This window comes from Schistocerca americana, chromosome 1 (assembly GCF_021461395.2).
Source record: "Schistocerca americana isolate TAMUIC-IGC-003095 chromosome 1, iqSchAmer2.1, whole genome shotgun sequence".
NCBI classification, from domain to species: Eukaryota; Metazoa; Arthropoda; class Insecta; order Orthoptera; family Acrididae; genus Schistocerca; species Schistocerca americana.
The window spans coordinates 795,696,671-795,711,979 of record NC_060119.1 but is presented as its reverse complement, the minus strand read 5'-3'; the positions used below and the strand labels follow the sequence as shown (position 1 = coordinate 795,711,979).

The 15,309-nt window shown below is 39.8% G+C and overlaps 1 protein-coding gene across 1 annotated transcript in view; it reads left to right on the top strand.

Moving 5' to 3' along the window:
- The window catches only part of LOC124612553 (pre-mRNA-splicing factor RBM22-like), a 48,482-nt gene extending 33,455 nt beyond the window's left edge, over positions 1 to 15,027 (top strand). Inside the window, 1 exon segment of the mRNA XM_047140831.1 lies at positions 14,153 to 15,027. Within this exon segment, the coding sequence (XP_046996787.1) occupies positions 14,153 to 14,945 (793 nt within the window). The 3' untranslated portion in view covers positions 14,946 to 15,027.
- The last annotated feature ends 282 nt before the right edge of the window (positions 15,028 to 15,309 follow it).

The following is a 15,309-nucleotide window of genomic DNA, read 5'->3' as shown; positions in this document are numbered from 1 at the left end:
ACTGCAAACTCATAGAGCCAAGTTTCTCAACTGAGTCAAGAATAGTATTTCCATCCATTATTGATTGCTGGAATTTGCAGTTCTTGCAGCACTGACAATACTGAATGACATTGATATGGTCTTCTCTCAGCTCTCTAAAGTTGAATTGGCAGAAATTGTACAACTTCGGATTAACGCTTTAGCCAGCCTTGAAAATCAGTAGTGCTGTATAGCAGTAGTAGACTTTGTATACCCAGTTATGTGATTTCTTCCTTTTATTGACTTCCACGTGTCCCTGAACTTGGCATGCTGCTGAATGTAATCCTATCTCCAATTTTGAGTTCACAACTGTCCAAAAATCCTAATCCTAATCCTGAGTCCTTAGATTCATCCTCTTCCCCCCCCCCCCCCCTCCCCCCTCTTAATTCTCCTTCTGATGCGGATTTAGTCCACCAAATATTTCTTCTCTTTTGGCCATATTGAAAATATTTGCAATGGTACTAGTTTAAATATCACCCCATAGCTCGAATAAACTGGTAAAGTACAGTTCTAACACAGTTCACTCTAGATCTTCACACACTATTCCACACTCTCTAACGTTCTAAAGACTTAAAGTGTGTGTGTCCCCTTCTCCTAGGATCAGCACATATTCGGTGCTTGTGGGTTGACCTTATGAGAGCTCTTCCTCTTTCCATTCTGGTAGGTACGCCCCTTACAAAACATCCCTATTTTTTAGGCCACAGATCGTCCTATCTCCACGTAGATACACGTGCCCATTGTACATAGTGAATGCTGGGTATGCCCCCCCCCCCCTTATCCTTTCTGAGTAGGCCTCATGGTTCATGATCCTAGTATACATTTCTATGTATACCATAATTAAGTATCTTCTGGTAAATATATAAATCTATTTTAAACTTCACATTCATTCTTTAATATATCATTTACTTCCTAGAGTCCTCCTCTACTTGTCGACTTCTATATTTTCAATAGATACTATGTCTACATATACTACTTACATCCCACTGTTCAATTCATCAGAGTACTTATTACACTGATGTTTCTTAATGATCAACATGATTAATTCCTTTCCCACTTTCGTATTCTTTCTTTGCTCACGCCTCTTTTTTATTTATCCTTTATTCATTACTACTTTATAGTTGTTCATTATGTAGCGTTTTTGTTCCATAATCTTATATGCTTTTGTCTCTCATTGTGCACAAGTTCATTGTGCCTCTTCTAATCTCTATTTAGAACTGCCACTGTTCTTTGTTTATGTGCACCTCTTATGTACATTTGTTGTAGAACCGTCATAGATTCCTATATGTAGGTGTATATCTCCATATGTACACATATTTTCCCCTACAACACCTGGCGGTTCTCACATCGTGACAGGCTTTGTTTTATGTAATTTAATGTTTGTGTATATTTGTGTATATGTGGATGTGTGTTTGCGTAGTCTGATTTTTCGGCCTTCTTACCTAAATATAAGATTTAGGTTTCTAGTATACACGGAAATAAGGAAGGACTTCAGCGATAGAAGTTTGTGAATATGAAAAGAGGGAAAAACAGACAGGTCCTCAAATGAGAAGTAAGAAAAGAAAAAACATGTGGATGCTAGGATTGAAGAAGAGAAAGAAGATAGCCCCAAAGACAGGAAACCCTTCCAACCCACCTTTCCTAGGATCCCTACGCCTCAGGTACTTGAGTGAGATGCCAGAGGAGGTCTGGTGTTAAATCATCCCCTACAGAATGGACTTGTCCCACTTTCACCCTTTGAGGACCCAGAAGGAAATCAGTCACACTTGTTTGTGAGGGTTGTTTGAAAGGTGGGATGTGTGTTTTATGTTAGTCATGATTTATCTGTTCTTGTAAATCATACTTTTAGCTACAATACCCACCCCTTTCAAAATTTATACAAACCCCCCAATCTATATCACATCTCGTAAAAGGTACAAAATACTCTATACAAAATAGAAAATCTATACACTACGGTATAACAGTTGTTCAGCTAGTCACATCATATTATATTTTCCACAAATATAATACTCTATTCAGTTTATTTCGTCTAGATATCACTTTTGTCTGTGATTCTCTTAAGTTGTTCACCATTTACAGTCCTATCTGGTTTTCTAAGCAATAAGATTACAGAATAGTCCTAGATTTTAAAGGAAATCGGTGCAGGAAAACTATTTTTGGGAAAAACACCGAAAACAACTCTGGATGCGATGGTCGTTACTCCGCCCATTAACTTAGAATGTTAATGTCCCTGGGGGATAGATGACAGAATAGTTTAAGATTTTAAAGGAAGCTAGTGCAAGAAAACTATTTTGGAAAAAAACACTGAAAACAACTTGGGATCCGACGGTTGTTGCTGCGTTCGTTAACTCAGAATGTTAACGTCCCTGGGAGATAGTTGGTGCTGGTTCCCCCCCCCCCCCCCCCCCCTTTATTTCCATATAGTACCCCACGTATTATTATATTTTGGGTCCCATAGATCTGATATTAACTTTTCTTGAGCATTGGCAGACCAGTACTTGTCTTGAAATTTCTCCTGAAAGTCTCCTCATGAGGAAAAATTCGCAGTACTTACTGTTCCCCATTCTGAGGCTTTCCCTACAAGGTACTCCACAGCAAATTAGATCATCTTGGAAGCTTCCAAATTTTTTGGTAAAGCTTGGTTAAATCTTTTTAAGAAATGGGTCGGATGTACCTCTCCGTCCGGCTTAAATTTAGGGAATTGTCTAGATAACACTGAATTAGCTCCCCATTGCAAATCAGTCACCGCTTCATTAGTTAATACAACATTAGGTGAAGTTACCCTTTTTTCTGCTTTATCTTGGATAAGCTTAATTTCTCTCCACAGATCGTCCATACCCTTCCTGATATCGGTATCATTGATTTCGGAGGATGTTATTCTCTCATTAACCTTTTAATCTATGATTTCTCCAAATTGTTCCTCCAAGCTAATTACATTTATAATGTCAGAGTTAGCTATTTTTCTCTTTGAAATTTATTTCTACGTTATCTATCTGTCTATTGACACCTGTAATTTGTGATCGAATGACTGACATTAATTCGTTCTTCGTATCTACACTCTCTTTCAAAGTGTTCAAGCCCTGCCTTACATCATTATATACTTAATATTGTACACGTTTTCAAAAGATCCTAACTTTTCAATAAGTTTGTATTCTACATTATTACATTTGTTCTCAATGTTAAGTTCTAACCTTTTCAATAAATCTTGAAAAGTGTTACTACGTTTCTGACTAAGGTCAGTAAACATATGATTTATATGAGTGGTCAAAGAATTTGTCAACTTGTTCTTTAAATTTACTTTTAAATTCTCTATTCTTCTACTTATAGTGTCGAATTCAGTCTTCAAACCACCCAAGCCTTAATATAAATTACTAAAGTTTTTGCTTTAATAGTCGACTTTGGCATTTAACAAACCTAAATTTGTCATTTGAATACTCAAGAGTTTCACTCTGGGTATTTAAAGCTTCACTCAGGGTATTTAATTGAGAACTTAATGAGTTTAAATTAAGACTCTGAACTTTGATTAAATTTATCAACTCAGCCCAGTCAGGTACTTCTTTGCTAATTTTCAAGGCCATAGCTGGGTCTTGAGTTTCCCCAACGTGTTGTATATTTTCCATACTTTTATATGCTTTAGCTCTTGTAATCATTTAAAACTAACTTTAAATATGATAATTACACAATAAAAGTTTGCTCAGCGGTATCTTGTTCCACTTCATACTAAAGTAATCAAGTTTTGTTTAACGCTCACCCGGCGTAGAATTCGCGTTGTGTAGGTGAACGGATGTGGAGGTAGGTCAGCACTGGTAAACAGCAGCTGGTGCCGGCAGTGTCGGGTGTATGTTGGTTTCCGTGACTGCGTCCTCGCAATGCACGCAAGAGCTATACACTCTGCGCACTGGACCTTCTGGGTTGAAGCGTTCTATGGGTATTTCTTCTTAGACAAATACATCGAAATCATCTTTGCTGTTTTATTGTTGTGAATTTTTTATTTCTTTACCATTTTTCCATTTAAATTTGCTCCATTGGATACTTGAACATATTCCAATTTCTCAGAGTAATTCCCTTGTCTTGTTATGTTTGGTTGCTATGGTAACACGTAACAGCTTCTTCTATTGTTTTTGACTTAAAATTCCTGTTTTCTCGGTCCTTTCACACAAGTCGCCACATTCTAACGACTTGATGTGAGTGTGAATCTGAGTTCTTTTGGTTTATTCCCCCTAACCACCTTACACTTCTTTATAAGGTGACTTACTTGGAATTTGCAGCCAATCTTCTTTACTGGATAGCCGCCTGCTGGAAACCCTCTTGACTTCTTTTCCGCCAAATAACGCTAGGTACAGGAATTTTTAGACACTTTCTACTTATGAAATAAGTAGACATGCAAACTTTGCTTTTCGTCAATTAACAATGTATTTGACTTTCATACATAATAACTCTCACTTTCAATATAAATATATAACTTCCAGTAAGTCCCTTATACAGTTGAACATCAGAAACAAATTAAATTACAGTTAAAAGAAGGTTGGCTTAGATACCATAACTTTTCTTAACAGGAATCAGAAAATAAGTCTTGCCTATAGCAATCTTACGTCAAGAGTTTTCAAGAGTTTTTTTTTCAACTGTCCATGTTTTAATAACAATAGTCAATGGCACAAGAAGCACAGATCTTCATATAAGCTCCATGGTTCTTCCTTACACACTCACTAAAACATCTATGGATTGCCCGACTGGTACTTGTCGGTGCTGTTCGTCCGCCGCGTCTACTTTCGTCCCGTGACTGATTTTAAACCTGCACTCACAAACATGTGATGCGCAGTAGGTAGCATTCTACCATCCGACACTCATATCCAGAATATCATGTGTTCGAGGCGGTAGAAGGCTGAGTGCTTCTAGAATTTACACAGAAATTCTCAAATCACAACTACTCCAGAAAGTGCAACAGTTCAAATCAGGTATTCTACTGCAGTGATGCCAGGCAAAACTATGGCATTGCTTCTTGTGATACTCGCTTTTTGTTGTTTCTTAACTGTTGCGGTCAAGTAGTGTGGCATGCTCTGCAACATTGAAGGCTGCTCCATGTCATGATTGCATTTTCTTCCGTTGTTCAATCATGTAAATGCTTTCTATTTATCCTATTCACCATTTGTTACAAACTATGTTCCAGCCACTCTGTTTTGGCTGCGTGGTTCGCTAAACTGGGTCCTACTCTCCGCTCAGCAGTAGGTACCCTCCCGCCTATTGTTGGTGCATACTGTCAGTTTTTTCACAGTCACATTTTAATTATAATATTATATATAATATATAAATAATAATATAATAATAATACAATAATTATAATAATATTATAATAATTATATAATAATATAAATAAAAAATATATAAATTATATATAATATAATAATAATATTGTGGAAATGGGAGAGGATGTAGATGAAGATGAAATAGGAGATATGATACTGCGTGAAGAGTTTGACAGAGCACTGAAAGACCTGAGTCGGAACAAGGCCCCCGGAGTAGACAACATTCCATTGGAACTACTGACGGCCTTGGGAGAGCCAGTCCTGTCAAAACTCTACCATCTGGTGACCAAGATGTATGAAACAGGTGAAATACCCTCAGACTTCAAGAAGAATACAGGGCTATTACAAATGATTGAAGCGATTTCATAAATTCACTGTAGCTCCATTCATTGACATATGGTCACGACACACTACAGATACGTAGAAAAACTGATAAAGTTTTGTTCGGCTGAAGCCGCACTTCAGGCTTCTGCTGCCAGAGCGCTCGAGAGCGCAGTGAGACAAAATGGCGACAGGAGCCGAGAAAGCGTATGTCGTGCTTGAAATGCACTCACATCAGTCAGTCATAACAGTGCAACGACACTTCAGGACGAAGTTCAACAAAGATCAACCAACTGCTAACTCCATTCGGCGATGGTATGCGCAGTTTAAAGCTTCTGGATGCCTCTGTAATGGGAAATCAACGGGTCGGCTTGCAGTGAGCGAAGAAACGGTTGAACGCGTGCAGGCAAGTTTCACGCGTAGCCCGTGGAAGTCTACGAATAAAGCAAGCAGGGAGCTAAACGTACCACAGCCGACGGTTTGGAAAATCTTACGGAAAAGGTTAAAGCAGAAGCCTTACCATTTACAATTGCTACAAGCCCTGACACCCGATGACAAAGTCAAACGCTTTGAATTTTCGGCTTAGTTCCAACAGCTCATGGAAGAGGATGCGTTCAGTGCAAAACTTGTTTTCAGTGATGAAGCAACATTTTTTCTTAATGGTGAAGTGAACAGACACAACGTGCGAATCTGGGCGGTAGAGAATTCTCACGCATTCATGCAGCAAATTCGCAATTCACCAAAATTTAACGTGTTTTGTGCAATCTCACAGTTTAAAGTTTACGGCCCCTTTTTATTCTGCGAAAAAAACGTTACAGGACACGTGTATCTGGACATACTGGAAAATTGGCTCATGCCACAACTGGAGACCGACAGTGCCGACTTCATCTTTCAACAGGATGGTGCTCCACCGCACTTCCATCATGATGTTCGGCATTTCTGAAACAGGAGATTGGAAAACCGATGGATCGGTCGTGGTGGAGATCATAATCAGCAATTCATGTCATGGCCTCCACGCTCTCCCAACTTAAACCCATGTGATTTCTTTCTGTGGGGTTATGTGAAAGATTCAGTGTTTAAACCTCCTCTACCAAGAAACGTGCCAGAACTGCGAGCTCGCATCAACGATGCTTTCAAACTCATTGATGGGGACATGCTGCGCCGAGTGTGGGAGGAACTTGATTATCGGCTTGATGTCTGCCGAATCACTAAAGGGGCACATATCGAACATTTGTGAATGCCTAAAAAAACTTTTTGAGTTTTTGTATGTGTGTGCAAAGCATTGTGAAAATATCTCAAATAATAAAGTTATTGTAGAGCCGTGAAATCGCTTCAATCATTTGTAATAACCCTGTATAATAATTCCAATCCCAAAGAAAGCAGGTGTTGACAGATGTGAAAATTACCGAACAATCAGTTTAATAAGCCACAGCTGCAAAATACTAACACGAATTCTTTACAGACGAATGGAAAAATTAGTAGAAGCCGACCTCGGGGAAGATCAGTTTGGATTCCGTAGAAACACTGGAACACGTGAGGCAATACTGACCTTACGACTTATCTTAGAAGAAAGATTAAGGAAAGGCAAACCTACGTTTCTAGCATTTGTAGACTTAAAGAAAGCTTTTGACAATGTTGACTGGAATACTCTCTTTCAAATTCTAAAGGTGGCAGGGGTAAAATACAGGGAGCGAAAGGCTATTTACAATTTGTACAGAAACCAGATGGCAGTTATAAGAGTCGAGGGGTGTGAAAGGGAAGCAGTGGTTGGGGAGGGAGTGAGACGGGGCTGTAGCCTATCCCCGATGTTATTCAATCTGTCTATTGAGCAAGCAATAAAGGAAACAAAAGAAAAATTCGGAGTTGGTATTAAAATCCATGGAGAAGAAATAAAAACTTTGAGGTTCGCCGATGACATTGTAATTCTGTCAGAGACAGCAAAGGACTTGGAAGAGCAGTTGCATGGAATGGACAGTGTCTTGAAAGGAGGATATAAGATGAACATCAACAATAGCAGAACGAGGATAATGGAATGTAGTCGAATTAAGTCGGGTGATGCTGAGGGAATTAGATTAGGAAATGAGACACTTAAAGTAGTAAAGGAGTTTTGCTATTTTGGGGAGCAAAATAACTGATGATGGTTGAAGTAGAGAGGATATAAAATGTAGACTGGCAATGGCAAGGAAAGCGTCTCTGAAGAAGAGAAGTTTGTTAACATCGAGTATAGATTTAAGTGTCAGGAAGTCATTTCTGAAAGTATTTGTATGGAGTGTAGCCATATATGGAAGTGAAACATGGACGATAAATAGTTTGGACAAGAAGAGAACAGAAGTTTTCGAAATGTGGTGCTACAGAAGAATGCTGAAGATTAGATGGGTAGATCATATAACTAATGAGGAGGTATTGAATAGGATTGGGGAGAAGAGAAGTTTGTGGCATAACTTGACCAGAAGAAGGGATCGGTTGGTAGGACATGTTCTGAGGCATCAAGGGATCACCAACTTAGTATTGGAGGGCAGCGTGGAGGGTAAAAATCGTAGAGGGAGACCAAGAGATGAATACACTAAGCAGATTCAGAAGGATGTAGGTTGCAGTAGGTATTGGGAGATGAAGAAGCTTGCACAGGATACAGTAGCATGGAGAGCTGCATCAAACCAGTCTCAGGACTGAAGACCACAACAACAACAACAACATTGTTCTTTCTGTTTATTCTCCCTACATACACTTCACCGAAAATTGTCCTCTTACAGTCACGACTTGTAAGTTATCAGTGCAAAGATGGTGATACTGAGTATTCATACATCTAGTTATCCACTACTTTGAAAACAACTCAGTTAAAACAAAACTATTTATTGCACAGGAACTGCCGTGATAACAAATGAATACGAGAATATACTTTTTGTTCTTGTTTGATTAGCACTCCAGTTTTCTTAACTTCCAACACTAACACAATTTTGCTCGATGTGCAAGCCTCAGCAACCACTCACCAGCTGAATGCAAAGTGATTTATACAGGTACGAACTTAACACTTTCCTACTTACTTGCTCATATTCTTACCTGCTTTGCAGTGGGCTACTTGTATGCTTCATTTATGACTCCAACTGGAACTACACTTGCCATGTTGGCCTCCAATTCACTCCACATAAACCAAAAAGTTAGATGCCTTTCATTCTGTAAAAACTATTGAAGGAGATCACTAGAGAGGATATGGCAAGGTCTGGTAGAATATGATAAACTCCATGTGTCCCCATGGAAACTTGAGGTGGGATGTTCTCACATACACTTAATAAGTAACTTTAGGGAGACGTTTAATTCTGCCTCGCAGAACTAAGCAAGGCTAGTGACCCTTCTTTAGACAGGTTTAATAGTGTAACAGTGCAGAAGGTAATTCAGAGTCCACCAACAAATTATTCCAAATAAATCTGTGGAGCGATATGTCATGTAATATCTCTCACACTTCTCATCACTAAGTTAGTTAGTTATACGTTCCATGGATCATTTTGTACAATAGATCGAAATGATGTGGAATGAGTCATTTTACATTTACTTTGCAAATTAATTTGTACATACAGTTACATTCTGAACATTTCTAACCTTGCCTGCTCTCTCTCTCTCTCTCTCTCTCTCTCTCTCTCTCTCTCTCTCTCTCTCTCCCCCCCCCCCCCCCCCCTCTCCCTCTCCCTCTCCCTCTCTTTACGAAAAGAAAAAAGATATACAGATGTGAGTTAGTAATTCCTAATAACCACGTTTTACACATTACAGTAACAGAAATTCTTCTGTGGAAAGGAGAAGTTGTCCAGAAGAAACTTTCCAAATTTATCAAATTTTACTGTGCTGATGTCAGACATTTTATATCACTGTATAAGTGATCAAAAATTTTTGTGCTAAATACAACCTTAATGTGGAGTAATGAATGTAATTTTTCGTACGGGTGTTGTAATTATATACCTTATTGTTCCTTTTCAATTGCAGTGGATTATTTGCAATAAACTTCATGAGGGACTAAATATACTGTTACGCAATAGTCAAACACCCAATTCCTTAAACAGATATCTACAAGATGATCATTGGTGAGCATCACGTATTGTTCTTACAGCATGCTTTTGTGCAATGAAGACTTTCTGTCTTAACTATGAGTTACTCCAGAAAATTATTCCGTACAACATTATTGACTGAAAATATGTCAGCTTATTGGCCAGATGAGTCCCAGTTGCAGTTGGTAAGAGCTGATTGTAGGTTTCGAGTATAGCTCAGACACCTCAAAGCCCAAGTTATCAACAAGGCACTGTCCAAGATGATGGTGGCTCCATAATGATGTGGACCGTGTTTACACAGAAGGGATTGCATCCTCAGAACCAACTCGACCAACCATTGGCTGGAAATGGTTATGTTTGGCTACTGAAGACAATTTATAGCCATTCATGGACTTTTATTTTTTATGGATGACAATGGGCCATGTCACTGGGCCCAATTTTTCACGATTGGTTTGAAGAATATCCTGCGTAATTAAAGCGAATGATTTGGCCATCCAGATCACCCGACATGAATCCCATCGGACATTGATGAGACGTAATTGAGAAGTCACTTCATGCACAAAATTCTGCACCACTAACACTTTCGCAATTACAGACTGCTATAGAGGCAGCGTGGCTTAGTATTTCTGCAGTAGACTTCCAACAAATTGTGGAGTCCATGCCCTGTCTTGTTACTGCATTGCACTGGGAAAAAGAAAGTCTGACATGATATTAGGAGGTACCCATGACTTTTGTCATCTCGTTGTACAATTCTACTTCCTAGAAAACGGAACTTAATATGATACTCTTAATCAAGTGACAACATCAGAACTGAATGCAGCGTTAAACATACCTCAGTACATTGTTATTGGGGTTTTATACTGGTAGATAGGACAGCTTGGCTGTGGAAGTGGGAGGGTAGCCCACAACATAGACAGACAACAGTATTCACAATTACAAGCACCCAAGATTAAATGATCTTCCAGCAATAAAGGCTCTTAACAAATCTCAATTAAGCAAGGACATAAACTTGGTTACAAACATATGTTAACCTTCAACCATTGAATAACCCCAATAAAGAATTACCAATCAATAAAACGTAGATAAAGGACTGCTTTACAAGAATGCTTAAATTAAATAAAATCATGAAAGCTAAGTTACAAATTTTATGTTAAGCTTCAACAGGTGAATAACCCCAATAAAGAATTCTCATTTAAATAAAACATAGATAGGAAAATGCCTTACCAAAATGCTTGAATTGTGTAAAATCATGAAAAGCTCAGTTACAACTTTTCTCACAAACTACTTAGGAATTTACAGCAAATAAACAAGTTTGATCTGTTTAACCAGAAGGTAACTGCCAAGTCCAAGCGACCGAAGCCACTCAGAGTGGGCGACCGCCCCAACGCTGGTCATAAACTGACATCGTCACGGCCCAGTGGCCACCGTGCTAAAACAGACTAACGTTTCGGTAAGCGATCGACAGCAACACAAGAGTAATAGTGACTGAAAGTCGGCATACGCCTTACGAAACACGGCACACCCTGAAGTGGGAACAGGCTCAGCTGACTAGAGGCCATACAACCGCGAGCAAACAAATCTCCCGCCACCTGTACTAACGGGGGAAATGATAGAGAGCGACAAGATGCCACATGCAAAGCAGCAACTGTGCCTACCCCTCGACCACAGAATGTGCCCTGTCTCCTTGTCTATGGTAATACAATTTATAGCACACAAGAAACGATTTAATAATGGCATTAGTTCAACGCAAGATCAGTTAACAGTTAGGTCCAGTAAAGATTTACCAATGGATTTACCTTCAAACCAACTTCCGGAACACAGGCGGAAATTAGTAAACTTGGCATAAGTTTTCACCAGACCGATAAACAAGAAATCAAATTAAACGGTTGCCAAAAATACAGTCATGATACTCAAGCCCTACAAGACCTTGCTATCTTACTCACAGTTATCATTAACGGCAAAACATACACAAATGAATGACAAGAAATTCACCATTGAAAGCAAAAAAAACAACACACCACAAAGGTTAAATTAATTAATTTGCAGACAAGCCAGCCACTGAAAGCTCAGTTCCACAAGATTAGGACTAACCTCACTCGGCAGCAATACATTTGTGTGCGTGATAACTAGGTTGCCCAAACAGGACTCCAAAACCCAAAACAACAGGTCACATGTTAGCTGTCTTGTTCTCAGATACTAGGCACCACCGGGCTAAGACAATTGCGACAAAATAAATCTCTGAAATTACAGCTGCCTGCAGCAAAACAAATCGGTCAGGGTGCATGAACGTAAAGCACAAGCCACTGTTCCAGCCGGAGCGTAACCTTTTCAATGCACATACGGACAGAACAACACACGTGGGCATAAAGGGAGCAGCAGATGCGTACCAAGCAAACTATACTGCACCAAAATATGACCCACGTCATGTCCACAAACCGGAGCACTGCTCCCAGAGCTGGTGTCTGCTCACTGGACTGCCGCAACTCTCCGTCCCCTGGAAAGCAATGCTGACTGCCGCCTTGCTCAACGCTCCCTTCTCGGCCATGCACAACAACTCTTCTCTTGTCGCCTCAGAGTGTGGCCGCAATGTCTGTTCTCCCCTGCTGTCCGCCCCAGACTCCCATACTCGCACTCACTCCCTCGTTGAAAACCGCTCCGACAGGAGGTGCTCGCGATCGCACGTAGTGCCAACCTCAACCAGAGGAGTAATCGATAGCGTTTTGCGCCCGAGTGCCGCGCCACGGCTTAGATTTGTTCAAACATTTAATCTGGCTGAAAATGTCTTCCTCAGTTCTTCACAGGCATTGCAGTTCTGCACCCAGAAGTGATAGAATTAGAAAGTTGTTGCAATGGGCAGAGAAGCTTTCAGGTAATAAAAGTCCCGTTTAAAGCTGGCAACTGTCCCTAGGCATAACAAAATGTGATGTAATGGGCAGATTGACTAAAAGATGGATATTATTAAGTTATATAATAAGCAATACTAGAGATTGCCATAAGTGCAAAATATTTTGTTGTCTGTCCAAAGGGACTCAGGGATTTGATGCTGCAGTGACTGTAATTGATCATAAAGAAGTTTTAGTCATGTGTGAAAGTGCTCACTTACATCTTGCGCCCGTCCACACACACACACACACACACACACACACACACACACACACACAACAAATTGAAATAATGAAAAATGGTGAAACTTTGAATAAAAGTTTCATGATTTAAAGTAGGTTTTGTTTAGACAGGGACTCAAAAAATTTCAAGAACTTATTTGCAAGGTAAGTCATGAACATTATTTTCTCCTGGTTCTTTCTTTCCCATCTCATTTATCCTGACCAGTACAGGGTCTTCTTTTCTACAGTTTGGCAGTTTTTATTTTGTTATTTAACCGCCTGAAAATCAGCTCGGGCTGACCTGTGTATCAGCCTATGGTCGTTAATCCACGGTCTGGATTTGATCTAAGTGTGGCACACCTCCCGGTCTCACAGGCTAATGTTTTGTGCTTTATACTACACAAGAAGGTCATTATTTTCTCCTGTATACCCCTCACATACTGACTAAGATGTTAAAATCAAAATTTGGACTTACATTATCCATAAATTGAATAATGAGGGCAGAAAACACTTCAGATACACAATGCAGATTCTGCAACACTGCACTAGCGTGCAGTACTTTCTTTTAAACAAATTCCCTCCTACAGGATATTAGGTCACTGGGAAAAGATACAACTGTAAAATACTAGGTGATGTGCATCTGGATGGATTTAAGGCGGAACAGCAAGTAGCTACTAAGAAAGGCAGATGTGAGATTCATCGAAAGAATCCTAAGGAAATTTAATTCTTCTATGGAGAAAGTTGCTTACAAAACCCTGTTTAAGGGATTCTCGACTACTGGTCATAAGTGTGAAATACTCACTGTGCAGTATTTATAGAAGCCACAGAATACACAGGAGAGGCATTACTGTATCAACAGGAAGGTTTTTAAAATTCTGGAAGTACATTTTCCGTGGAAGAGGTAAGGCAATATCTTTCTCACAAAGTGACCATGCTAATAAAAAAGGAGGAATTCAAACACACGGAGGAATATGTGTTGACTTATCATTTACTAATCATGTATTGAATACCCATATCACTCAAGTTTGACACTAGGAGACATAAATCATTTAGTCTCTAGGGAATGTAAATACATTTTCTGACCACAAGGAGGTAATTTAAGAAACGCATGCTTATTTTTAATACCAGTTGTTTAACTGTTTTTTTCCTAATCTTTTCCAGAACTCATTTTTATATATAGATCAGTTGTTTCTGCTCTTAAGAGATTATTTTCGTTAGCAACATTTTCTGTTTAAGTGGAAATATCTGTAGTTCAGTCCATTTTATCAAGAGTTCATTCAGTTTTAATTGCTTACCAGTTGCATACTTCCCACTGTAGCTATGAGAAGAATTTTAAATTGTTCAAATAATCTATCCATATAATTATTTCTTCCAGGGACCACTTTTACCAATATGGAGAGATCCGTTCTATTACACTGGTTCCTCGACAGCAGTGTGCATTTGTTCAGTTTACTTTACGCTCGGCTGCCGAAGCTGCAGCAGAACGGACATTCAACAAGTTAATCCTAGGAGGACGTCGCCTGACTATCAAATGGGGAAGATCACAAGGCCGCCAAGGAGCTAATGGTGGACGAGAAGGTGCTGAAGGTTCTGAGGGGCTCGAACCTGTACCTGGTTTGCCTGGAACACTGCCAATGCCCCCAGTTGAACTTCGAGACAATTTCTTTAATTTAGGGGCTAGCGATGATACAGTGCTTCCCACTACAGTTGCAACTGTGCCTGCTGTACAAGCCACAACTCCTATGCCTCCACCACCCAACCCAGCTACTGTACTTTTGGCTGCACCACCACCTGTACCTCGGCCTCCACCAGGAGTACGTCCTCCTGGTCCACCGCCATTCTTCTTTCCTCCTCATGTTCGAGCCCTTCCACCTCGTCCACCGGGACCACCAGTATCGGCTGCCACAGCTGTCCGTGCACCTGTTGTCTCTGCAGCATTCGGCCTTGCAGCAGCAGCTGCTGCTGCAGCACAGGCACCTCTGTTTCCACCTGGTACTGCTCCAGCACTCCCTCAGCTCCCACCAAATCCTGCACCTCTAGTACCTCCAGGTACGCTACCAGGCCCACCACTCAAAACACCTGTGATACATTATCCTTCGCAAGATCCCGCCCGGTTGGGAGCTGCTCAGGGCCTTTCCAAAAGTAAAACTTGGCCTGGAGATGATTAATCGTGATGCCATTGATAATGTTGTGACATAATTGTATAATGAAAAATATTTGCAATAAAATGGGAAAAAATTATAAATTAAATACTTTATTTTTATAAATATTGTATAGAAACTGAAAACTTTGCCAAACAAAGTTTGCAGATAACAGCATACTGAATAAAGTAATTGAAATATATCTTAAGCAAGGCTTTAATATGTACAGATTACATTGAAAAATCAAGGCAAATATATTTGTAAAAATTAACACTGCGTGATCTCAGTATTGTGACATAACCTGAAAAGCAAGTGCGTAATGTTGATGTTATGGTCTTCAGTTCGGAGACTGATTTGATGTGGCTCTCCATGCTGCTGTATCCCCTGCAAT